The sequence below is a fragment of the Protomyctophum bolini genome, assembly GCF_963924005.1.
Source record: "Protomyctophum bolini genome assembly, chromosome: 16".
In the NCBI taxonomy this organism is placed as follows: Eukaryota; Metazoa; Chordata; class Actinopteri; order Myctophiformes; family Myctophidae; genus Protomyctophum; species Protomyctophum bolini.
In genome coordinates this window covers 29,957,412-29,982,323 of record NC_137877.1, presented here as the reverse complement: position 1 = coordinate 29,982,323, position 24,912 = coordinate 29,957,412, and the positions used below count along the sequence as shown (strand labels likewise).

The following is a 24,912-nucleotide window of genomic DNA, read 5'->3' as shown; positions in this document are numbered from 1 at the left end:
TTTGTACGTTGTAGCTTTTGATTATTAATACGAAACATGCATTACTCACTTCTGCCCTATATATATTTTGGCTATTTTCAAAAGATTTGTATACATTTGAACTTGTGAAATGGGACATACTTTGGTACTTTAAGTACATTTTGATACCAATACTTTTACTCAAGTAACTTTAGCTTACCATACTTTTACTTGTAATGGATAGTAGTAGTAGTAGTAGCAGTAGTAGTAATAGTTCTACATTGCAGAATTGATACTTTTACTTAAGTACGAAATGTGAGTACTTTTTCCACCACTGCGCTTTGCCAAGTCACTGCCCAGCAGGCATGCACATGATTCATGCACAGCTGAACACGGCAGGGCGTCCGTCCACTCCGCTCTACAATGCTCAGTGTTTATTTAACCACGTCAACCCTATATAACGTCCCTGTTCTGGGAGAAAATAACTCATCTACGAGCTGTTGCTGTGAGCTTGTAGATCAGCTATTTTTGAGAAAATAAATATAGGGTTTAATGAAGGACCACTTTTCAACCTACTAATGTTCATGATAAAATGCCACAATTTCTTGTGTAGGATTTCTGAGCTGCCCACAGCTCTCCCATGAGACACAGACCGAGTAGAAATAATTTGTGGCATTTTATCATGAACATTAGTGAGGACCAAATATAGTGGTCCGTTAAGTTTCATTTCATTTTAGGTTGTCAACAGTGATCTTTCTGCCCTAAAAATGTTGTGGCCACATGTCATTTCCTGGGGGAGAAGAAGACATATTTATTTAGCCACTTGTTCAAATGCCCCCCCCCCCAACCTAAAACATGAACTTTGGTTGAAAGTTGAATACAACTTATTTGTATTCTGGTAGTACCCAACTAAATAGGACAACTAATTCTGATACTCTTTTTTTTAATCTTTTCCTCTTTCCCCCCGTCCCTCTGTCCTGTCCTCCCTTCCATCCCTCCACTCAGGTGGCTTGATGATCCCTTGGCGTCGCCGCTGGTGCGTGCTGAAGGACGACACCTTCATGTGGTTCAGGGCCAAGCAGGACTCTGTGAAATCCGGCTGGCTGTACAAGAAAGGAGGAGGCATGTCCACCTTGTCGCGTCGCAACTGGAAGATGCGCTGGTTTGTCTTGCGGGAGAACAAGCTCATGTACTTTGAGAACGACAGCGAAGAGAAGCTGAAGGGGACGATTGACATCCGTTCGGCCAAGTAAGAGCCTACACCTCCCACTTGTGAATAACGCCAACATCGGTGTTCTTGTTCAACCGCTCCTTTTGTTGAATTCACACTAGAATGTATTTACTTTGAATTGCTGAAGTATGTTCACACGCTATATTACTAAAATATGATGTACTCTTTTATTACCTGCAGACAGATAGTGGATAACCATGAGAAGGAGAACGCACTGAACGTTGTTACTGAGGAAAGGACCTACCACATCTATGCTGAGTCCCCAGAGGATGCCAGGTATTTGACATGTACAAATCTAATGCTAGACCAACGACTGTAGGATAGACAACTTATTGTCTATTGCCATGTGAGCAGTTGTCTTTGTCATGGCCTCCACATAGACATAATGCATAGAAATCAAGTTCCCTCATGTGGTCACCCAGGGAACTGCATTGTGTGGTCCTCTTCATTGTGAACTCTCTCTGACCCTTTCCAGTGGTTGGTTCAATGTGCTGAGTGGAGTCCACAGCGCCAGCCCAGAGCAGCTAATGGAGATGCACCATGAACAGGCCAACCCCAAGAATGCAGTGGTTAGTTTCTGTTTTACCTCATTACTGCATGGGCCCCAGCCACATATTCCTTTTCAGCTTTAATAATAATAATAAAAAAAAGCATACAACTGTAGAATGATGAACAGCCCTGGGTCAAGCCGTTTTTATGAGACTTCTTGAGTATTCATTTAAACCTGCTTAGAGTGCCAGATGGGTGGGGATAAGAGTGCCAGATGGGTGGGGAGAACTGCTTTGGGACGATTTGGAACTACTGAGCATTTCTCGGGCTATTAGACGTTTAAAATGCGTCTAAATGGCCATAGTAAACCAGGGTTATAACTGATCTAAAAGGGAATGTTTTTTAGCGGTCTAGGCTTAGGTTAGACGTTGAAACAACTTTGGTCCATATATAGATGCTTAAAATAACAGCTAATCAATGTCTTAGCTAAGCCTAGACCGCAAAGGAACTTTCACTTTTCGACCAGTTATAACCCGGTTTTGGACGCATATATAATAGCCGACTATTGCTCAACTCAACGTTGTGTCTCAAATTTGGATCTCGGACTTCATATGACGAGCCTGTGATGTCAGTCAGTCGTCTATGATGACATATCCTTGACATATGACTCCATTTTGGGCAAGGTTAAAGCCCGATGAGAGCCCAATGGACTTCCATTAGAACAAGACTTTATATTGGATATCAAAGGGGCTCATACACACACACACACACACACACACACACACACACACACGCACGCTCACACACACACACACACACACACACACACACACACACACACACACACACACACACCCTCTTGTAGATGGCGAGACCCTGCAGAGCAACACTGTAAAGATATAATTAGAGACCGTTTCCTATGATGCTCAGTCCATTCTGGCATAACCATGTTGCTCAACGAGGGACAACCATCTAACGTGATTGGCTTGAAAAGAACCATGAAAAGTATATTTAGATTAAGACAACTAGTCCTTACCCGTTCAAATATTTTAACACCAAATGATGTACAGTGTGGGTCACCCCTGTGATCATGTGTAAGCAATTTGGGGGGGATTTATCCCCTAAAAAATGTTTTTGTAACAAACCCACATTTGATAAAAAAAATAAAAATGGGGGTGGATTGGACATTCCGTTTGTGATTTGTGACATTTTTTGTGAAATAGGCCCCTCCCACTCCCAAACAATGCGGACTATCAAAATTCTGCCTGTGGTGTTTTAATCGGATAGGTCCGGAGATCATGTGTACCGTTTTTTGTGAGATTTGGACAAAATCTGTAGGTGGAAGAGCAAAAAGTGTGATTTGAAGAAAATTACAAATCTGGGCATGGAGATGCGTCATGACCCAACATTTTGATTTTACGACTTACGGTTCAAGAGTTATAGGGAAAAATAAGTTATAGCACCAATGACTGATGTAATAATTATTTTTCAATTCATTTTCATAATTATTATAAACCTCCTCTCCAAGTTTTGTAAATATAGCACGTACAGTCTCCAATTAAAAATACTTGAATGGGAATCTTCGATCTTCCCATTATAACTCAATGTGAAAAACTAATTCACTAATAAATGTAATAAACAGTGTGCAATTTGTTAAATTGAAGAAAGGGCGTTGCATAACGGAATGGTCAATTCCTGTGTGCAACGTCAGATCAAGTGGTCAAGGCTGTATAGTGTATACTGTATGTTAGATATTAAGTTATTAACCCACCGTACCCACGGGTCTATTGATGTTATAAGACTTAAGAAATCCTGTGTTTCTTCAGGGCACACTGGATGTTGGCCTGATTGATTCTGTCTGTGCATCGGATAACCCTGACAGGTGAGAAATGGCCCACAGGTTTAACTCTTATCTGATGAATACATGTCATAGCAGGAACCAGAGACTGCATTTTTAACAGGCATAATCAACGGCGCTTTCTTTTACCAGACCCAACTCATTTGTCATCATTACTGCCAACCGGGTGATCCACTGCAACGCAGACATGCCTGAGGAGATGCACCACTGGATTGGCCTGCTGCAGAAACCTAAAGGAGATGCCAGGATTGATGGGCAGGAATTCCTTGTGAGGGGTCAGTCCACAGAAAAACTATTTTTTACTCCATGGAGTATAGAGTGAAATTTGTGGAAATGAATGCTCTACAAGCTCGGTTATTTTTTATGAATTTATTTACAACAATGAAATGCCCCAAATAGGGATTCCATGTTGACAGTATTAAATGGTAAATGGTGCATTTAGCCTATTATCCAAAGCACTTTACATAGATTGTGCTCCCCCTGGTGGCCACCACTTTGAAAAGCAGTGTCTTACAGCAGGAGTGCTTAAAGTGGCACAACACCCCAAGCTGATTTTGTAGTTTGTTTTCCACTTCAGATAAAAAACTACAGCAGATTAAAAACATGGCAGACTAGTAAACAACACAGCTGCACCAAACAAATGAATGAGTGTGTCCACCGCCAAGGGCATGCCAATATGCAAGCATCATAGAAAGTATAGACTAATGTGCCCCTAGTGTGCCCCTTCAATCTTGATTCTCTTCTGAGTACTGACTGAAGCCCTTCTGTCTCAAAGGACCAATTGAAGTAACCCTTATTCCTATCAATAGGAATACATTTTTTAATTGCAGTTTTAAACAGATAGATTAGAAACGTAGTGAACAATTCTGTTTCACTTTAGATGAGTCTAAAGTGAAACAGAGTTGTAATACTGTAGTTCACTACATTTCTAGGTCTCACAATTTTAAAAGTCATTACCACCACATATAATGTATATACAACGCATATGTTTGTATGTAATCCTATTTTCTTCACACATTTTCAAACCCCTTGCGGTACCGTTAAGTAACACCTAGGGGCTCACAAACCCCTGCTTGAGAGCCCCTGTCTTACAGGATACATCAGCGATGCCTGGTAGCGCAGGAACTAGTTAATGCACTGACCACACACATGAGGACCTGTCATGTCTTGCATGTTTCCCCTCTCTCACATTTATCTTAAAATAAAAAGAGGATACAATAGCTTACTCTTATGGTCCTTGCAGACTGGACGCATTTTGCTGAAAAATGAGACCTTTAGAGCTAAATTAACGGTCTGGATCTTACTGTGTAGACATGGGAATAAGTAGTTAGTAATGTTTGTTTTGTTTGAGAGATGGGAAACATCTTCTAAGATTACATATGTTTTTGTAATATGTCTGGGTGGTTATTTGTTCTCCACCTTTCTTAGGCTGGCTACATAAAGAGATCAAGTCAGGAGCCAAGATCACGTCTCTGAAGTTGAAGAAGCGCTGGTTTGTCCTAACCAGTAATTCGCTAGACTATTATAAGTCGTCAGAGCGCAGTGCCTGTAAGCTAGGAACCCTGGTCCTCAACAGCCTCTGCTCTGTGGTTCAGCCAGATGAAAAGATCTTCAAGGACACTGGTCAGTTCAAACATCAATGTCTCATCCCACCTTGAGCTCTTGAATTCTTGTTTGTGAACATCCTTGAGTGTTTGAGTGAGTGTGAACATGGATTGTATAATATCTCATAACTGTTGAGGGAAACTGTAGGACTATTGCATGGATGAATTTCACAGATGTGTATGTTAAATACCCAAAGATTACTTCTGAAGTGAACGAAGATGCTTTTCTTTAACAACTTTCAACCTGGCATCCCTATAGAGCGCCGCAGTCCCTCCCCCTTTCATAAAAACGAGTGACCCAGGAAATGAAAACCCCATGCATCATCCCATCGGCACTTCTAATATAATTTATTTAAAGACGGTTACGCCGCGGACAAAGCCAACTCGGATCGTAACAAATCATGACAATGAACACAATGTTTTGGGCCGATCAAATCATTAGAAAGAAGAAAAGAAAGTCAGGAGACAACACTATTTGTTTTGTTTTTCGTCTTATAAATTATTTGATCGGCCCAAAACATTGTGTTCATTGTCATGATTTGTCACGATCCGAGTTGACTGATGATCCGAGTTGACTGCAGCGCTCTATAATGGGCATGTCATTATAGGCGAAGTTTTCTTTTTGTGGATCAGCTACTTTTGCACGACATCGTTGCTACAATAGCGGATAAAACTATATATTTTTCTTTCTTGTATTGTGCACCTAGGTTACTGGAATATAATAGTCCATGGACGTAAACACTCATATCGTCTCTACACCAAAATGTTAAATGAAGCCATGAGGTGGGCATCTGCCATACAAGGGGCTATTGACAGCAAGGTTCCCATCGAAACTCCCACCCAGCAACTCATCAGGGACATCAAGGTATAAGAGAAATTACTTTGCAAGCACATTCTTCACTGTGACTATCAGTAATATCATGTTTATTGTTTACTATTTATTTTGGACTCAATGAGTATAGTACTGTAGCCATAATATTGAGGAGACAGTTAATCTTCTGCCTGTTCAGATTTTATGCTTTATTCTAATATTTATATTTATATATTGTATTGTGGTAATAATAAGATTGTACCACTGTGGGCATTGATTTAACAAATAATTTCAGCATACATTACATATATTTAATAAAAGATTTTTTTAAGAATAAATATATATATATATATATGACATTAATATTGACTTCAGAATAACACTAATTAATTTCTCTGCCATGCAAGCCTTTACCAGGGACACACACAGTAGTAAAGTGAGGTACTTGAGTTGAGTTGTACGTGAGTTGCTATGGGGTGCTATTCTTTTATAATCTTTGTTTATTTTCTCAGCATGTTTTCCTCACACACTGGTTTCTGAAGTTGCTGCAGTGATATCTGTCTTTGAATGTATATCTGTGTCACAAATCGATGTTACCTACAGTACGTGTTTAAACAAAATGCTCCAGTGGTAGACGCATGTCTTTACTCTGGGTTTAATGTGGTGTTCTGTCTGTCCAGGAGAGCAGTCTGAATGTGGAGGCTGTGGAGCAGACATACTGGAGGAACCCCATCCTGAGATACACCCAGCATCCTTTGCACTCGCCTCTACTACCTCTGCCATATGGAGATGTCAGTGTCCACTGTGAGTGTCTTGGCTTTGCAGCTACAATACTATTTCCAAGCTATTACTGTTGTTTTTATTACAGGATCTGACAAAATAGAGGTACTGACTGAGGCACCTTATCTCGTTAGCTGGCAAAAAGACTTGGGGCCATCAAAGGAAAAAGAAAAAACATTTTCTTTGTTGGTTCTACTGCCTCTCTCTCTTCCTCTGACCACATCTTGTTCTCTTTACTCTGTCAGTGCAAAAGGAGAAGGGCTATGCCAGCCTGCAGGATGAGGCTGTGAAGATCTTCAACTCGCTGCAGGAGATGGAGGCAGTGTCAGACCCGGTGCCAATCATCCAGGGCATCCTGCAGACCTGCCAAGACCTGCGGCCACTGAGAGACGAGGTCTACTGTCAGCTGATCAAACAGAGCAATCACGTCCCTCAGCCCAACAGTCCGTCTAACCGTTCCCACTGGCACCTCCTCACCTGCATGAGCTGCACCTTCCTACCCAGCAGAAGCATTTTGCGCTACCTCAAATTTCACCTCAAAAGGTATTTAGCACTCTCATTGCCTTATTGTTACAATCAGAACTTAATCTATACTTCCGCAATTCACCTTTTCCATTCCAAGATAAAATACCTGTGGACTCTTGATGCATGTTTGCTATCCACAGATAGGAAGATAATAATATGAACACTGTAGCTAAATAGAAATGGAATCAGCACACCTGCATAGATAGAAGTGTATAAACATAACAGTTTGTTTATGTGTAGCGTCTTTTCTGAAAACTCTTTGTACCAATGGATGTTTCCAAAGGATTAAGGAGCTGTACCCTGGCACAGAGATCGAGATGTTCTCCCACTTTATTGGTGAGTCTCTGAAGAAGACCAAGGCCAGGGAGTATGTTCCCTCACAGGAGGAAATTGTGGCACTGCTTACCAGACAGGAAATGACCACAACAGTCTACTGCCATGGAGGAGGCTCATGCAAGATCTCCATCAACTCACACACCACTGCAGGAGAGGTAGGCAGGCTATATAGTCAAACTATTAATGATGGTGCACTTCTACCAGATTGTATGTGTGTTTCTGGTTGGGGGTTCTGTATAATAGTTTTGGATTTTTCATTTCGTTTTTTTTTTGTTTTTTTGTTTTTTTGTTAACTAATAATAACCTACTTTGTCGTGCACCTAAAATACCACCAGACATTTTGTTTCTGCACATGAACGGCAAACCCTATGAGGTGAAAATGCTGTGGTGACTGACAGCCTTCTGCACTCTGTCCAGGTGGTGGAGAAGCTAATTCGAGGCCTGGCCATGGAGGACAGCAGGAACATGTTTGCCCTGTTTGAACATAACACAATCGACAGAGCTGTTGAGAGCAGGGTTATCGTGGCTGATGTTCTGGCCAAATTTGAGAGGTATGTGATACATACTGTGTTGACCTCATGGGGTACATTACCTTCCTTTGTCCTATACTAAAATTTAGAAATGGGAGGGCCGGCCGGCCGGGCGGACAGACAGGCAGACCTCTGACATAAACATAAACAACCCCGATAGGAGGGTATGTAAGCGTATGTCGGGATTAGAAGGGCATTATTGGTTGTTGATGGTGACATAGCTAGGGTACGTTTCAAGGTTGGTATATGGCCATTGGCATGTGTAAAGCATGTCTCAGGTAAAGAGATGCTACAGTAAGTTTGTAGAAGTCGGCAGTACTTGCACGCTCTGCTTGCGCACAAGTTTTGTGCATTAGAGTTTTAGACACACAAACACAAAAGTAGACATAAAATAATCAGACAAACTTCTTTACTGCGCTGCCTGCCTGCAGTTGCAAAACTAAAAAGTTTGCTTTGGACGAATCTCTTTGATGGTGGAGGAGGCATTATTGCTGCGTGCAGAACACCACAGAAGCAGTAGCCTACTGGAGCCATAATGCTGTGCTGCTTACCGTGTATGACAACGTGCGTTCAGATAAATAGTTGAACCTTTTGTTATGCAAAGTAGTAGCTCCATTTGATTTGGGCATGGTACTTGACACGGCATGAAAATATGGGGCCCGCCCACCACCAGTAAATAGATCACTGGGTACTTGGCGTGTCTTGGAAAGTCATGGTGACCTGAGGTTAGGTGTGTCGCCATCTTCTCTTGAATCTAGGGGGACGCGTTCTAGCATGCACACACGTGCACTGTTCCATTCCGTACCTGCGCTTGCACATCGCAGATTTTTGGTACCACGGTGTAGTACTGCGTTCTACGAGCTTGACACCACTGGACGTAGGTGTGAGGAACAGCTCAACTTTGACTTGTAGCGTGCCACACAGCGAGTATCGAGCAGCACTTTGTAGTTTCATGTCGCTAGCTTGCATTGATAATGACTTGCAGCCTGTTGGTTTGTTTCTGCTGGTGCGAAGTTCTGCGAACACAGCATGACCATCACAAGGGCTTACAGCTTCAAGGTGCTGTTTATTTAAAAGCAAGGTCTCAAATGTCTATGTCACTATTCTGGTAAAGCATACCAAAAATGCACAAAAACACTACCCCCGCCTACACACCAGATGGTCATCACAGTTTTAGCTTTTTTGGGGGGCTACTGTATATCCACTACTGCCAGAACAAAATACATAATTGACTTGGAGAAGATTTTGGTAATTCTTTATTTAGCAGGTCTCTCATACATTTAAATTTGCAAGAGAAAACTAATTTATATCCAATCTAATCACACTCATTTTGCAGTTATGTCAGAACTGTGCTGCTGTCAAAATGAAATAGCACCCCAGGGCCTTTTGGAACTATTTCACTCTATACCTTATTTGGCTGTATCACTGCACAATCACACCTTGCTATTTTGATGTCAAGAGTTAGAATGATCAGCTACCAACAAAGGGAGAATAAAAGCACATCACTCAAAACAAATAATGCGCAGCTGACCAATTTGTTACCCTGTATTGCCCCACTAGGATGGCTGGCAGTGAGGAAGTGGAGGATGAGGGCCAATGGAAACTCTACTTCAAACTCTACTGCTTCCTAGATGTGGAGAGCATGCCCAAGGAAGGGGTGGAGTTTGCGTTCATGTTTGAGCAGGTGAGGGTCCTTTACCGCAATTTCTCTTACCCAGGTTGAAACACAACATGCTGCATGTAGATACTAAGCATTCAAATTATTATTATTATTTAATGTAACTCCTCTACTGACCCTCCAGGCCCATGAGAGCCTAACAAGCGGACACTTCCCCGCCCCTGAGGAGACCCTGCAGCACCTCGCTGCTCTGCGCCTGCAATTCCTGCACGGCGACAAGGCACGGGTCAGCTGGAGTCTGGACAACGTGTACCCCGTGGGCCGCCTGCGCAACCGAATCCTTCAGTTCACCAAGGCGGGAGGAGCCTCGGGACAACAAGGCCACACGCTGGAGCGTCGGAGGACCAGCTTCCTGGACGGGACCCTGCGTCGCGGCCTGAAGACGACCGGCTCCATGAAGAAGCAACGCATGGAGGAGGAGCAGATGTTGGAGATGTGGATCAAGGAGGAGACCTCCGCCACCAGGGCCAGCATCTTGGAGAAGTGGTCTCGCCTCCAAGGCTTAGACCAGCACCAAGCCATGTTAAAGTACATGACCATCATCAAAGAGTGGCCAGGCTACGGATCCACGCTCTTTGATGTAGAGGTAAATCTAAAGAATATTTTTCGATTGTGACTCGGAATGTGCCATTTCTGTGCTGAAGCCCTATAAGTGCGTTTGGTACAATGAGCCTGATCAGAGTCTGTGTCTCTTTGTAGTGCAAAGAAGGAGGCTTCCCCCATGACCTGTGGCTGAGTGTGAGTGCTGAGAATGTGTCGGTCTACAAGAGAGGAGAGCCAAAACCTCTGGAGATGTTCCCTTATGAGCACATCATCTTCTTTGGCGCGCCACAGTCCTGCACCTATAAGATCACTGTAGATGAGAGAGAGATGTTCTTTGAAACACCACAGGTAAAGACACCACAGGTAAATCTTGATTTTACCAGTGTAGAAATTAATCAAACCAGTACATACAGGAGAACTGTAGGATTTTTAAAGCTTTAAAGACCCCATAGCATGATTAGAAATCCTCATATTTGATTCTACAGATTATGTGACTGGAAACATTCAGCTAGGGCAGGACATATCATTGATAGATAGATCTGCACTTTACAGTAGCCAATGGGACGACGTTATCAGTGACAGTGACAGCCTGTTGGGGTGTCTATTCTAACGGCCTTTAGAAAGTGCTCATTTTGAAAATAAATATTGAAATATTGAAACTAGCGGCTGTAATATGAATTAATATATTATTGTTTAGAAACAATCTGTAAGAGTAGCGCAATGCGTTTGTCTCCATTTCTCCCGGGTAATGTGGGTATGAACTGGTTATACAGAATATTATATCCAGAAAAGCACAATAAATAATGTATTTATTTCATTTGTAGGTTGGAGAAATCACCAAGATCATGAAAGCCTACATAAACATGATTGTGAAGAAACGGTGCAGTGTGAGATCTGTGTCTAGCTATGGAACCAACTGGATCCGGTGATGGACTGGACATGGCCCACTGGGTTCTTCGTCACATCTGAACCAAAAGGATCACATGAAGGCAAGAGGACCACATCACCTCCACAGACAGTGTCTCCGTGCTTTTCATTGGCTATGTAGAAAACTAGTCAAATTGATCAGAACGACTGTCATTAATGTATAGGCACACAAAAATGGGGATATCCCTCTGTGTTTATGCCAATATTCTGCACATTTAAAAGCTTTAAAAGCCTTGACTGAGTATTGCTTTTCTTCCCTGCTGTCTCCTGACTGAATAACCATGCTATTTGATCGCAATATTTACACTGGTCAGTTCGCACATGTTGCTTCAAATGTATTTTGGGCATCAGACATCTATCAAAAAGAGTTTTGATTTCCAACTGTTTTGTTTTGCTTTTAAGCCCCCGTCCCGAAAAGGTTGTTCAGAAGATAGGTTGTCATGGTGGCAAATATTCTATTCGAATATTCTATTATCTGAACAATGTTGAGCACTCTTATTCGAGTGGTATTTCCACAGAATAAGGATTTTCTTTTGGAATGTTCTCCTCTATGGAGATTCCCTCAGGTTATCGGGCAATATGACTGTCATCATCATACCAGGGAGATGATCTCCTTGTCTTGCCTTATATAATAATTCACTGCTTCACTGTTTGTCTGTTATTTTATCATTCAGATATGGCCTTTCAGAAATGGAAGATGAAATGTGGGCTTCCATGTACACATGTGCCTACCCAGCACAGCCCCATTCAGAGTAAACACATGCCTTTAAGTCTTTGACTTATGTCAGCAAGCAAAGAAATGTAACCTGCGTAACCACTGTATTAGAGCGTTTTTTTTTACTAAAGGTGCCATTTACTACAACAGTTGAACTATCGTGCTTCTACCTGTAAATCAGGATTATAGAACTAGTACTCAGTATTGAACTGTTTGAATTGTCTATTATTTGTGTACAGAGTTGGATGTTTGTTCTTGACATGCCATTGCTGTGTGATCTGTTTATGAGAAACAAGCGGGATATTGCTTGGTGCTTCTTTGTCTGAAGGAAGTTTCGTGTCTTGGATGATGTCAAAGGGCATGCGTGGGAGGGGTATTTATTTTGTGAAATATTAGTGGAATGGGTGACAGAGGCTGAGATGATATAATACAGGTCAAACTCAGAGTGAACAGATTCTCTTTTTTTTTTACGCAGTTCCATTTAATGTATGTTGTCGTATTATCTGTACAATCAGGGACACAGAATTCATTAGATCCGGAGATGAACACATTTTTGAGTTGTTGCAAATGTGTCCCTTTTGTTCTTTTTCTGAAAGCTTTTGTTGATGTAAAACTGATCAGAGAACTTTCACATTGTCTACAATACGCAACTGTTTGAGCTGGTGGGGATAGTTCACTTAAAGCAGTGGTTCTCAAAGTGGGGTCCAGGGACCCCCTCGTGCCCCCAGGGGTCCACCAGGTGGTCCCCAAGAAAATGTGTTAATACAGCATCTCACCACAATCGGTTTAACCACTATTTCATACTTCAGCTATTAAAATATAGGCAATCTACAAGCTCAGAACGTGCCGCTATGTGACACGCTGTGAGTTTGTAAATCTGCTAAATAAATATAAACGTGGAGGTCCTTGAAATTTAAATGTTTGAGAACCACTGACTTAAAGGACACCCAGGCCACTGTGGACAAAAGAAAGGATGGAGGCCTATGCTAGTCCTTGATAATAGTGTGATTCATTTAGGCTATATAGTCATCATTACCTCACACCATTGTCTCAGTCTTCCATTGCTCTCCAATCTCAATTACATAGGATCTGGTCAGCTGCCGGCGGCCACACCAGAAACTTATCTTGCCATACAATGACTGTACTTGTTGTTATGCTTGTTTTGAAGAAATAAATCAGAAATGATGTTTTATAACTGAATTTAAAGATGCTTTAATAAATTATTGTATTTCACTAGCCGTTTTTGTGTAATTTCTTGTTATTTATAGAAGGTTTCTCAACTTGGAGTCTGGCAACTGCCAGGGGTCCTTGAGGGGGTATCCCCTGTAAAATGATTAATAAGCCTCAAATAAAGTCTCCTTTATCTGGAGAACAAGAAAGATTATTTTGATCAGAGTGTCGACCTACATAGTAAGGAATTCTGGACCAAATCTGTCTTAATAAAAAATGTTCTAGATTGGGTTCCCAACTCAATAAAAATTGAGAATCACTGATGATCTATGCAAAGTGCTGGTTCCTAATTTATCAGGTTTGCCTGATCAGGTTTGTGCTTTGGGAATTGGGTTTAAAAACTAATTTTGCTGATGTGGGGGTGCTATTGGATGTGGGAGCCAGGAGCACGTGACGTCACGCTATTGATAACCAGTCCAGTACCACCCCTATTCGGAAGCTGAGAGATCTCGCAACTTGAGCTGGAACTTAGTTAAAGTTTTTATCATCGAACGAAGCGTCCAATTCCGCAAATCACAACATGTTCCGATTATGTACAGTTTTGACTTTGATATGTATCTCTTTCGTCTCGGCTCTCACATTCGCTAACGCCCAAACATCGACTCCTCCATCTCCATGTAAGTTTTCCTTCTTTTTATAGCTAACGTGCTATTTGCTTTAGTTTTGTTGTCTGTCTGTCAATCAGGGTCATCAGGTCAGGATTTTAAAAGATTGTCTTCTGATTGATTGGCATAATGCATTGACACTTGACAAGTTGACATACATAGATAGAATCAATGCAAAAACGTAGTCTACTTTAATAAGTCATTACATTAAACTCGATTTCAGCTGCTGCCTGCTGGCCTGGGCTTGTTTTTCGCCTCTAAAAGTAAACAAATGGATCCATTCTCTGACTGAAATGGCTTTTTACCAGTGCAGCAAGCAACATCCTTTGATTTGAAGTTGGTTGAATTCAGTTGAAGCTACTGTAGTACTGTACTACAGCTACCACAAGCACAATCAGCTGCATGTCATGTGTGTTATAAGAAGATCATAAACTAGCCACTGTGCTGACTACAATCTTTGTTTTCATTTCCAATAAACAGAGGTTTAACAGAGAATGGGGCATGTATGGCTTACCGGCCCTGGAATCATTGACTGTTTATAACCAGCCTGGAATGCAGTGGCTTTACATTTATATTATTGTGATTTGTTTCAGCTTGTGCTTCGAGATCCAACACGAGTTGTGATGAATGCTTGCAGATTCTGACAGTGAGTTTCTATAACTTTCTCTAATGTAGCTGCCTATCTCAATGGTTCATGATGGTTGTGGAGTAGTCTCAGTAGTAACAAGTTGCCTTGTGTCTTACAGTGTCTGTGGTGCATAACAACTGAGCAATGCATTGATTACCCTGTGAGGACCATCCTGCCTTCTCACAGTCTCTGTCCATTACCTGAAGCACGATGGGGGATATGCTGGTGTAAGACTCCTATCCTCAAAGCTTTTAGTCCTCCATCTACACAACCATAAAACCCACATGTTGATACAAACTGACAGCGACTAGTACACACCAATATCATAATATGGATGCCCTAGCTAAATTTCAGGAGAAAACAAACCTCAGCTTAACCTTTTTAATTTGTATAGGACATCCTGAATGGGGCCAACTAATTTACATAAAATATTGTAATTATATACAAATATAAATATTGATGTTTTTCCTCGCTCTTCCTTTTTGTCACTTACATTAGCAATCTGTCTGTGTTTTCCAGTGAACTTCCAGGCCTTGATCATATCCATGTCAGTGCTTGCTGGGGTCATCGTCATAGCCATCCTTGTTTGCTGCTGCTGCTGTTGCTGCTGCAAGAAGAGTGAGAGGACCGCAGGGTGAGCCATTTTACATCAATATATTAGATCATACTGTATTCTGTTAGTCCTTAAAGGGACATTTCACTGCTGGAAACTGCAGGCACTCAATGTTAATAGTATCTGTAGTAGATAACAGTAGCACAATTGGATATTTGCACCCTATGGCCAGAAAAATAATGACATCTGTGTGTTTGACTACAGTTTGACTGGATTACTGATAATGCTTTAGTGCACTTCCCCTCCTTGTGGAGAGGGGGGAGGCTGCATGGAGGTGTGACTTTGTAGTACAGGAAGGAAGTGAGACCACATTTTGATTTCATGACAGGTTTTTGGTCATGAACATGGCGTTCATGACAATTCATACAATATGTAATAAACCATATTTACACACATACAACCCCCAGGAAAGTGTTTCTTGTGTCCTAAATATCATTAAAATAAACTCTGGTTGCAAAAGGGTTGAAGTGGACCTTTAAGTTGCCATTCATCAGAAATGCCAAAAGAAAATGACAATGTTGCTGTCACTGTCAGGTTACAGTGCTTGTTAATTAATCACACCAATTCGTGTCTGAGAACATGAGAATGAGTCACAAATGGTTTGCAATGAAATCTAGTTCGGGATCCGAAAAAGAACACAAAACACAATGGGCTGTTGTTCTGTAAGGCTGTTACAGACATCTCCGCTAGCTTGCCAGAATTTGCACTGGTAATTTTCTCTGAAACTAATACTGTGAGTTCCTGAGAAGCTTTAAAAAATAATAAAGATAAAAATGTATTAAGCATTAGTCATTGTATTAAGAAAGGTGATGATTAGTGTGTGATTTTATTTTATTTTTATGTGGTTGGTTTAGTCATATTGAGAGGGAAAGCCCAGTTATGTCCTCCTTTAAGTCCTTTCATATTTATTTCAAACCTCTGCCATGTGTAAGATTAGGGGTGGCCGCTTATCTGAACATTCCCGGAAACTGAACCCCTAACTAGCATTTAATATAAGAATGTTAGGTAACCAGCTACTGTGTTCTTAACTTTCAGAGATAAGAGAGAAGATGCCAAGGCGGAACAACAAAACCAGGCAAGGAAGTACCGTCAAGAAGAGAGGTGAATAGCTATTAATCTTATTGTCAGCATTGTATTAAAAACATTCCAGATGAAGAGGTTTTCAAGCCAGATTCTATTTCTAGTAGTAATGGTAACATGTATAGTGATATTCATTATTATAGCCACGCCTACTAGTGTAGTATATTATAGTTAGTATCCAGAGATTTTCATTCTCCACTCATGTGGAGAACATACAGTAGAGCAGGGGTTCTCAACCTGTGGGTCGGGACACCCAGGTGGGTCCCCACATGGTTTTGGGGGTGTCCCCAGATGACAGTGAAGTGGAAATTTAAGGACTTTTCAGAGTTTTAAGACCATTGGAGCTTGTAGATTGCCTATTTTCATAATATTTGTCTGTGGAACCGAGTTGAACTAAATGTACAGTAATGCCTCAACTCCTATAATTCCAAGTGCTTGTCTGGGTGGGGTGGGGTTCCCAGTTCTTTTGAGGGGTCCCCAGTTCAAATTATTATTTTGGGGGTTAGAGCAGTTTATGTCATTACGGTACGGAAATATGTCAATCTTTCCCCTTGAGACAGTATGTCACGAGGAAAACTTGAGAGAATTTCTGTTTCGATTATAGGACAAATTGAAAATAACTTTTTACTTGGCGTATATTGATACATTACAAATATTATCAAAGTATTCTGCGGCACCCCATGACTAGTGTCATGGCACAAGAACCATTGCAGTAGTTGTTGTTGTTCAATGTGTGTTTGTTTTTTGTCCAAATAGGAGGACAGAAATGAAGACGAGACATGATGAGATTAGGCAGAAATATGGTGAGAGAATTTTTCTTCATTCATCTGAAAAAAGCAAATTTGTCATTTTAAGCTGTATTGACATATACTGCCCCCTGCTGGAGGGAAAGGGGACATTCTATATCAAATGTAAGATTTCCCTTTTCTAACTTGTTTTGTACAAACAATAATATATAAACTGCCTTATCTGAAATTCAGAATACAAACAACCAAACAGACTCCTATGCAGGACATAATATAGCTTTTAAATATGCATCCTTAAGACTCTGTGTGTGTGTGTGTGTGTGTGTGTGTGTGTGTGTGTGTGTGTGTGTGTGTGTGTGTGTGTGTGTGTGTGTGTGAAACAGGCAGACAGGCAACAGGCCGTTAAGTGTTTGTTTGTAAAGGTAAAATGTATCTTACACCAATAAGTGTAAATACTGTAATAATTTAATTAAACTAAAATCTAATGTTTTGTCTTTTCAGTAACTTTTTAACAAAGCTAATAGGCTTGTTCCAAATAAATCTTAACGATTGCTTTCCCATGAAAAGTTATATTTTAAAGCAACCTCTAAGGCAAGCTAATGCATTTTTTCAGCAATGACCTCGATATAACATGCTCAAAAGAACAATTTCGTAGGCTCATGCAGTTGTATGTTTTTTAATCAATAAGCCAAATTTAAAACAAAATATAAACATGATATATATTTATAGTTTTTAATAGTACAAGTTATTGTAAAAGGAGAATGATAAATATGTAATCATATTTTTAATATGCATTACCATTTCAGTTAATTCAAACATTTTTGTAACGCTTCCTCCCCTTATAATATTACAATAATGATACTGTCACTCTTCTCTGAAACTGTATTTGCAATTTAATTTTGTTCTGTGTTCATTTTCTTTTCAGGTCTGGCCAAGGGTAATCCTTATAGCCGTATGGAAAACAATTGAGAAGATTTTGTAATGCTTTTGAATCATCCTATTTAATAATACTAGTAACGTCAACATAGTCTTTCTCCACTGCAAAAGACTGTCAAAAAGTAGCATGTGAAGATGATATACTGTGATGATTTTTTGTAATGTTTTTTGCATTTTAGCCAAACAATATGACCAAAGGCACTGGGGATCTTTTCAAATAGAGTGTGTACTCTATTTTAACCATGTTCTCCAGTATTTTACTTTGTGCCTCAAACATTTTTATGTTCTCATTGGTTTTATGTTGTTAGTTGTATTGCTGTTAGCCAAAAAAATACTTTTGTTGCTTGCTTAGATTGTGATGCGTGAATGTAACAGCTAATCTCATCATATTTACACTGGAGCCCTGTCTGAGAATATTGTATGATAGCCTCGACAAATATTTGTTTCTATTTCAGATTAGTTATTTAGCTTATTTACATATATGTCAATGTCACCAGAACATTTCGATCTTTGCTTTGTGTTTTTGATAGCTACTGTAGGAATTTGAATTTATGTATCTGTAAATCTTGTTATTAACATGCATGTGTTGAGTTTGGGTTTTTTTCCTACTAAATTTGTACAATTTAAATGTTGATAAATATTTTGAATCGGATATGAATGATTTGTAGCACTATTATTTGACGCTTACCCTGTTGTTTGCTGACTAGAGTTTATGCTGTTTATTCCAATTTTTCTCAGGATAAGAGCATCTGCTAAATGCCTAAATTCTGAAGGTTGCAGAGTGCTCTTTCTCTCCCTCCTTCACACCATGAGCAGCATAAACTTTATCTGCCACATTACTGCACACATCTACAAAGACCTCTTAAACATAAAATACATTTTCACTGCTGTTGCAATTTCTCAGCCAATCAGCTTACATTTAATACTATTCCAGTTCCAATGTTCTCTTCTAATTTCTTTGTGTCACAGCTTGCAATCTGATGGTGCCATTTTGACAGGGCTGTTTCAGATATGGATACTGATGAAGGCTGGATAGCCGAAACGTTTGTCTCCTGTCCAAAATGCAAGAATAAATTACTGAAATGCATGCGTCTTGGTGTGTGTGACCCATTGCCGTTACTTATTTGATATGATTTTAACAGGTAACCTTAAGTCAGAGCGTGGTGGTCACATGAAGACTTGGATATGGATGCTGTCATCTAAAGCAGCGTGGCATGTAGTCAGGATAACCTGAAAGGATCCATGAAGACTGGTACTGACTGAATTGATCTCTCTCTCACACACACACACACACACACACACACACCCCTCACCCACCAGTGTTTATCCAATCTGTGTAGACCGTTTTATTTGTTCTTTTACCTTAACCCATTCTGACCGGGCACCCATTTTGGTGTTTAGCATCACGTTATGCTTTAGCTATTGAAAAATAGCAGATCTACAAGCTCATATCGCGCCACCGAGTGGCGCGATACGAGCTTGTAGGTCTGCTATTTTTGAAAAATCGAAGAACGACTGACATTTTTTAAAATCTGATCTCAGGTCAGAATGGGTTCATCAGACCAGTGTGTGTCCCAGTGGAAAACCTCGTATGAATCTGATCTCAGGTCAGAATGGGTTAACATCTGCATCCACACACCAAGATGCAAGAGGTTTTATTTGTCACATTTTCATACAAGTACAGTGAAAAGTGATGTAGCCTATTCTACCAGACAGTGCAATGTTTATATAAATAACATACAGTACATTCATTAAAGAATTACAAATTAAAATATCTGGAATTTAATATATAGCGCTTTTTAAGTAGGCCAAAAACAGCTCAGTGGCCTTGTGGTTAGAGTGTCCGCCCTGGGACTGAGAGGTCGGGGTTCGATCCCCGGCCGGATCATACCAAAGACTCTGAAAAATGGGACCCAGTGCCTTCCTGCTTGGCACTCACTCCACTCAGCATCAAGGGTTGGATTGGGGGTAAGTCCCTGTGACATACTAGCGTCATGTCCAGGGGGTGTACTTGTACATCAAGCTGCCTCATGCTACAGAAACAGGAGATGAAGCTACCAAAGACCCGCCCATCAAAACCAGAGGCCGGACAACTGGGAGCAGCACGAGACTGGATGGCTACTGGTCGACCTGGAGCAGAGACTCTGCTTCCCAGCCGAGATTTCTACGACCAACCTCAGGCCGGATCTGGTGCTTTGGTCCCCTTCAATTCGAAACGTCTGGTCAACAAAAACATCTTGAGCCCTCATACAAGGTTTCTTTGACTATATGCATGCACCTCTTGGTACCACAGCACCTTGGCCCTTAAAACAAGGCTCCAGACCTCCCAAAACAAACTGGTCAGGCTCCTACTTGGCCTCACCCCCCAAACCCACCTCACCCCTGCCCACTTTGACAGGCTGGGATGGCTTAGGGTCGACGACAGAGTACAGCATCTTGCAATGGGTCTGGTCCACAAGATTCGATACACCACCAAGATACCCATGCAACGAAGTCTACACCCACAACACCAGAGGGAATGCAACAAACCATGTACAACCCAGATTCGGCACAAACAAGGGACTAAATTATTTTCGCTGCTATGCCACCAAAATGTGGAACGCCCTACCAACAGTCATTAAGACATGTGAATCCCTTGACTCCTTCAAAACCGCTCTCAAAGGGCACCTACGGATGGCTGCAATTCGAAACTGGCCCCTGTAAAATCTGAACCCCCCCCCCCCCTTTTCCCCTCACTGTATATGTATCTTTTCCCTTTTTGCTTCCTTTATGCTGAATTCTGTTCTTTAACTATATAGAAGTGTCTATTTGTATGTCTCTAAATGTTTTGATGAATTGAACAAGGTGGACCCTGTTGTAAACAAGTGTAATGCTTAATTGGGTCGTCCACTCACAGTTAACAGTCTTTGTATTGAGTTTGTGCTTGAAATGTACTGTAATTCTGCAAACTGTTAATAAATATTTCAATCAATCAATAGTCTTGTCTTGATATGAGCCATATATTTCTAAGGCTCTGAGTCTACCTAAACTCACGGGGATGCGCAAATTCAAATGCGCGCTCACGTATCCGCGGTCCCGAGAAAAAACTGGAACACGTGACCATCGGGAGCCAATCATATACTTGCATTCTATGCGCGCTCCTGGTCGAATTGGAGGAGACTGAGAGGAGCTGAAAACCCGCTATCACACTGCTAGCTTCCAAGCTAACAAGTCAGTCTATAACTAACTAACAAGGTCTTGTTCAGTTAATTTGCAGGATGTCCGAAGAAAAGCCAAAGGTGAGTTTCGTTGTTTTTATGAGTTACTATTTTGTATAGGTTTGTAGTTCGATGGTGCCACTTGCAAGTTAATGTTAGCTTTTTGGCTAGCCTAGCATATCTACCAGGCTCCCTGTGCCGCTGCCGCATTTGAGCGGGTAGTCAGAAAACAAAGGTAGACTAATTTGCGGATCTTTATTTATTGCGTCGTATTCCATCGTTAGTCTTTGGTGTGGTTGCAGTGTTGTGTATATCTTCCACTACTAAACAAAGTATGGGAGCCCACCCATTGTTCCTGAACCATGGATATCTAATGAAATGAATGGTCTTTGTATTTGCGCCATTGTGGCTTTCTGCGCCAGTTTAACCGTAGACTGGCCTGCTACGCAAACCAGCCGGGGCTGCTGACGTCTGTCCGTGTCTGTGTGCGGCTGATTTGCTAGCTAATGCTTATGCTACTACTACCGTTGCTTCTAGGTTAGGTTTATGTTGCCGGCGTGGTAGCGAGGTAATTAGCTGACGAGGATGACGTTTGTGTGTTGCAGGAAGGAGTGAAGACTGAGAACGACCACATCAACCTCAAGGTAGCTGGGCAAGATGGATCAGTCGTACAGTTTAAAATTAAGAGGCACACTCCACTCAGCAAACTAATGAAAGCATACTGCGAAAGACAGGTAAGTCAGCCTGATGAAGTCATAAACTTGAAACAGACTTAAATTGTGTATTAACACAACATGGTAGCAAACTGTTATTTACTGTTGAAATAAATATATCAATCAATCAATCACTCAGGTAATGCTAAGTCTAATTATAGGCCTACGGATAGATGCAGCAACTGAACGCCAGTTCTGTACTGATTGTGTTTGCTGCAGTTTATAATCTTGTGTAAGGTAAGCCTTTGTTTCAGCATTAGATCATTTGTTTTCATTTTTCGATCTTAAGTCTGTCTGTTCTGTCCTCAACAGGGTTTGTCAATTCGTCAGATAAGGTTTAGGTTTGATGGCCAGCCTATCAACGAAACAGACACACCTGCACAGGTGGGTGAACTCCATTGAAAACCACTTGTATAATATATGTCATGTTTTGAAGAAAACCAAAACCATCTGACCTTTCATTTTTGTGGATGACTTCTCCCATTTTCATTTGTCTACACTAAATAACGCTCATTATACTATGGTACCATTTTTATCATGAGCATGTGTCAGAAGAAATTATATGAAATATGTTTTTGGGGTGTTTAAAGTTTGCACAACCCGGGTTTCCTGTAGGTAGTATACCCGTTTCCTCTTATTGGTTTATTTTTCCATAGTTAATTGGGGAGGCAACAGATTAGATGCAATTTACGCATCTCACTTTTTTCTCCACTTATGAATTCCAATAAGTTTGTTTAATTCATCAAATAAGAACTGTTACAAAAATCGCTAATGTTACTGCCGCCGTATTATGTAAAGTAAACTCGACTGGCCTTTGAGCTTCTAATGCAGCTCAAAGTGAGCTGTTCAGTAAGTGGTTCAACTACGTTTGGGCGCCCCGGGGAGTCCCCGGAACATCCAGATCCAGACCCCCAGGAAAGCGCCCACGGGACCTGGCCTGTTCCGGCGAGCCGCCCCGCATCTGAAACGGTTGGGGGGCGGGGGGAATAAGGGGGGGCGGGGCTCTAGTGGTGACTTTAATATCACAACAAGCAGGGCGGCGGTGGCTTAGGGGTAGAGTGGCTGGATGGTAACCGCAAGGTTGCCAGTTTGAACCCGTGCTCCCCCAGAGTTAGTGTTGAAGTGTCCTTGAGCAAGACACTGAACCCCTAATTGCAAGGCACCAAAATATGGTTGGTGCCCTGCATGGTTTCGGTGTATGAATCGGTGAATGTAATGCATGTAATGCACAATCTTGGTAAAGCGCCTTGGATAAAGGCAGTAGGCAGCAATGTTATTCTCAATAGAAAAAATCAGGACTTGTGTACCTGAAGTAATATATATATATATATATATATAAAAAAATATCTCACTCACAACCATAGTTTGTTTTTCATAATATCAACATGTAGCTTCCAGCTGATTCTGCAGCTGGCAGTGAGATAAAAAAAAACCTCACAATATGATTACTCACAAGATTTTTTTTTTTTTTAATTCAGTCCATAACATCTTTTTAAAACGTCTTCTCAAAAAGTTCTTTGAAGGCTTTGCTCAAACAGAATATCCTTGCTAATATCTGGTAAATATCTTTCTTACAGTTGGAGATGGAAGATGAGGACACTATTGATGTATTTCAACAACAGACAGGAGGTGCCTCTTAAGTGGAAAGTTATCACAGAGGACTCAACACTTGAAAGAGCATCTGCCCCCTTTTTTTCCTTTGTGTAATTGTTTATTTCCATTTTTTTTCTCATCTGCTTGCCCAAAACCCAATCACCACATTTCATTCAAGCAGGCAGAGTTCTTTCATGGAGGCCACGTCCTAACTTTGAAATGCAGGGCAAACTTTATTTTACATTGATGTTTGAGTCATCCATGTTTGAGTTATCCATGCTCTGAGTTATCCATGCTCATTTTACCTTAAACATTTAGGTTGAGAAATGCTGTTTGCCTGTTTTTGTACAGAGAAAGATTTATATGGATTCCTTACCTCATTAGTGTCACTCCCATTGTTGATTTGATTTGAAAGGTAATTAAAGACAGGCGATATTTTCAGGACCAAAATGTGAAATGACGAGTGTTCTAAAAGAAATGGTTAAGTTGATATGACAAGAGAGAAGATCATGGGAGGCTGCAAATCCCTTAACACTTGGGTCCCCACATGATGGGAACAATTCTGTTATGTTTTTATCTTGCCTTCTATCCATAATTCTGATCATAAAATTGTTTCATAATCACTCGTCAATAGCCTCAGTCCAGAAATGATTCCCAGTCCCTACCAAGACTGCTCCTCCTGAAAAAATGTTATGTACTTTTTATAAAGTTACTTATTTTGGTGGAGTGAGGAGTCGTGCAAATCTCAAGTGTTCTTGAGATACTAGAGTTGGTTGTTGTTTGAGGCCTAATATGCTTGGAGCTGAAATTGAGAATGTCCACCTACGTTTTTGGCAGATTTTAGAAGGTGGTATGGACCTTTTTCAGACATTTTGACATGCCATAGAAGGGTAAGCCGATTCATCCGTTTTCATTTAGGCATCACTCGTACAATTAACGTCATGATGGTGTAGTGGAACCTAATGAAACATCCGGAATGAATGTTGTCTTCAGCTGTGTTTACTCATGGCATGTCAAAATGTCTGGTGAAAAAGGTATATTGGCAAATAAATGTTCCACAGATCTTTATTTTGATTTGTACATTATTTGTTGTCCTTATACTGTATACAATAAACTATAGTTTGGTACTCGGACACTTGAATTTCTGTATTCCACTGATGTTCAACACAGTGCAACTAAACTCCTCACAAAATGTTTTGAAACTTTAATTCTGAAGATTATTTCTCCCATTCAATAATTCAATTCAATTGTAGCATTTTGTATCCTTGATTAGTTGCCTTTACAATGAGTTATAACTTGTAAGTGCTGTGCAATTGTTGAAAAACGCAACACAGCTAAATGCGTGGTACCCTGTACAAAGAAATTGGCCAAACTCCAATATGCTTCTGTTGGTATCACTTGCTGACAGTTGTGTGACTGGCACCTGAACATGGTTCTGCAACTCTGACTGTGGTACGACTGTTGTGCAAATCTTGCCTGTTATCTCTGGAAGAAAGCCTATTGGTTCCTCAGTGACGCAAGAGTGAGGAACTGGTCTGCTTTGGGGTGTTGCCTTCCTGGGATGGCGAGGGATGACCACCGACTAA

At 40.9% G+C, this 24,912-nt stretch overlaps 3 protein-coding genes across 6 annotated transcripts in view; all 3 read left to right on the top strand.

Moving 5' to 3' along the window:
* Window positions 1–13,218, top strand: part of myo10l3 (myosin X, like 3) — an 81,222-nt gene extending 68,004 nt beyond the window's left edge. For 2 of the 4 annotated variants that reach the window (XM_080786392.1, XM_080786391.1), the window contains exons 27-41: window positions 964–1,207; window positions 1,370–1,465; window positions 1,665–1,758; window positions 3,505–3,560; window positions 3,669–3,811; window positions 4,965–5,159; window positions 5,848–6,005; window positions 6,632–6,755; window positions 6,977–7,274; window positions 7,540–7,747; window positions 8,010–8,143; window positions 9,683–9,806; window positions 9,925–10,386; window positions 10,500–10,691; window positions 11,168–13,218. In XM_080786392.1, the coding sequence (XP_080642518.1) occupies window positions 964–1,207; window positions 1,370–1,465; window positions 1,665–1,758; window positions 3,505–3,560; window positions 3,669–3,811; window positions 4,965–5,159; window positions 5,848–6,005; window positions 6,632–6,755; window positions 6,977–7,274; window positions 7,540–7,747; window positions 8,010–8,143; window positions 9,683–9,806; window positions 9,925–10,386; window positions 10,500–10,691; window positions 11,168–11,272 (2,633 nt within the window). In that variant the 3' untranslated portion in view covers window positions 11,273–13,218. Of the gene's footprint in view, window positions 1–963; window positions 1,208–1,369; window positions 1,466–1,664; window positions 1,759–3,504; window positions 3,561–3,668; window positions 3,812–4,964; window positions 5,160–5,847; window positions 6,006–6,631; window positions 6,756–6,976; window positions 7,275–7,539; window positions 7,748–8,009; window positions 8,144–9,682; window positions 9,807–9,924; window positions 10,387–10,499; window positions 10,707–11,167 lie in introns of all 4 variants that reach the window. The other 2 variants (XM_080786390.1, XM_080786389.1) reach the window with 1 other exon arrangement.
* Window positions 13,219–13,648: 430 nt separating this feature from the next.
* On the top strand, window positions 13,649–18,904 carry pttg1ipb (PTTG1 interacting protein b). Its single transcript, XM_080785535.1, has 7 exons — window positions 13,649–13,832; window positions 14,414–14,466; window positions 14,567–14,675; window positions 14,968–15,082; window positions 16,097–16,162; window positions 16,898–16,944; window positions 17,813–18,904. The coding sequence occupies exons 1-7, from the start codon at window positions 13,736–13,738 to the stop codon at window positions 17,854–17,856; spliced, it is 531 nt and encodes a 176-aa protein (XP_080641661.1). The 5' UTR covers window positions 13,649–13,735; the 3' UTR covers window positions 17,857–18,904.
* A 2,061-nt stretch (window positions 18,905–20,965) lies between these two features.
* On the top strand, window positions 20,966–24,459 carry sumo3b (small ubiquitin like modifier 3b). Its single transcript, XM_080785148.1, has 4 exons — window positions 20,966–21,101; window positions 21,626–21,754; window positions 22,046–22,117; window positions 23,311–24,459. Exons 1-4 carry the CDS (start codon window positions 21,081–21,083, stop codon window positions 23,371–23,373), a joined length of 285 nt encoding a protein of 94 aa, XP_080641274.1. The 5' UTR covers window positions 20,966–21,080; the 3' UTR covers window positions 23,374–24,459.
* The last annotated feature ends 453 nt before the right edge of the window (window positions 24,460–24,912 follow it).

Coding starts and splice junctions, on each gene's coding strand:
- sumo3b (XM_080785148.1), top strand. CDS start 21,081: ATGTCCGAAGAAAAGCCAAAG. Junction 21,102..21,625: donor TGTCCGAAGAAAAGCCAAAG/GTGAGTTTCGTT, acceptor TGTGTGTTGCAG/GAAGGAGTGAAGACTGAGAA. Junction 21,755..22,045: donor AAGCATACTGCGAAAGACAG/GTAAGTCAGCCT, acceptor TGTCCTCAACAG/GGTTTGTCAATTCGTCAGAT.
- pttg1ipb (XM_080785535.1), top strand. CDS start 13,736: ATGTTCCGATTATGTACAGTTTTGACTTTGATATGTATCTCTTTCGTC. Junction 14,467..14,566: donor AATGCTTGCAGATTCTGACA/GTGAGTTTCTAT, acceptor TGTGTCTTACAG/TGTCTGTGGTGCATAACAAC. Junction 15,083..16,096: donor AAGAGTGAGAGGACCGCAGG/GTGAGCCATTTT, acceptor CTTAACTTTCAG/AGATAAGAGAGAAGATGCCA.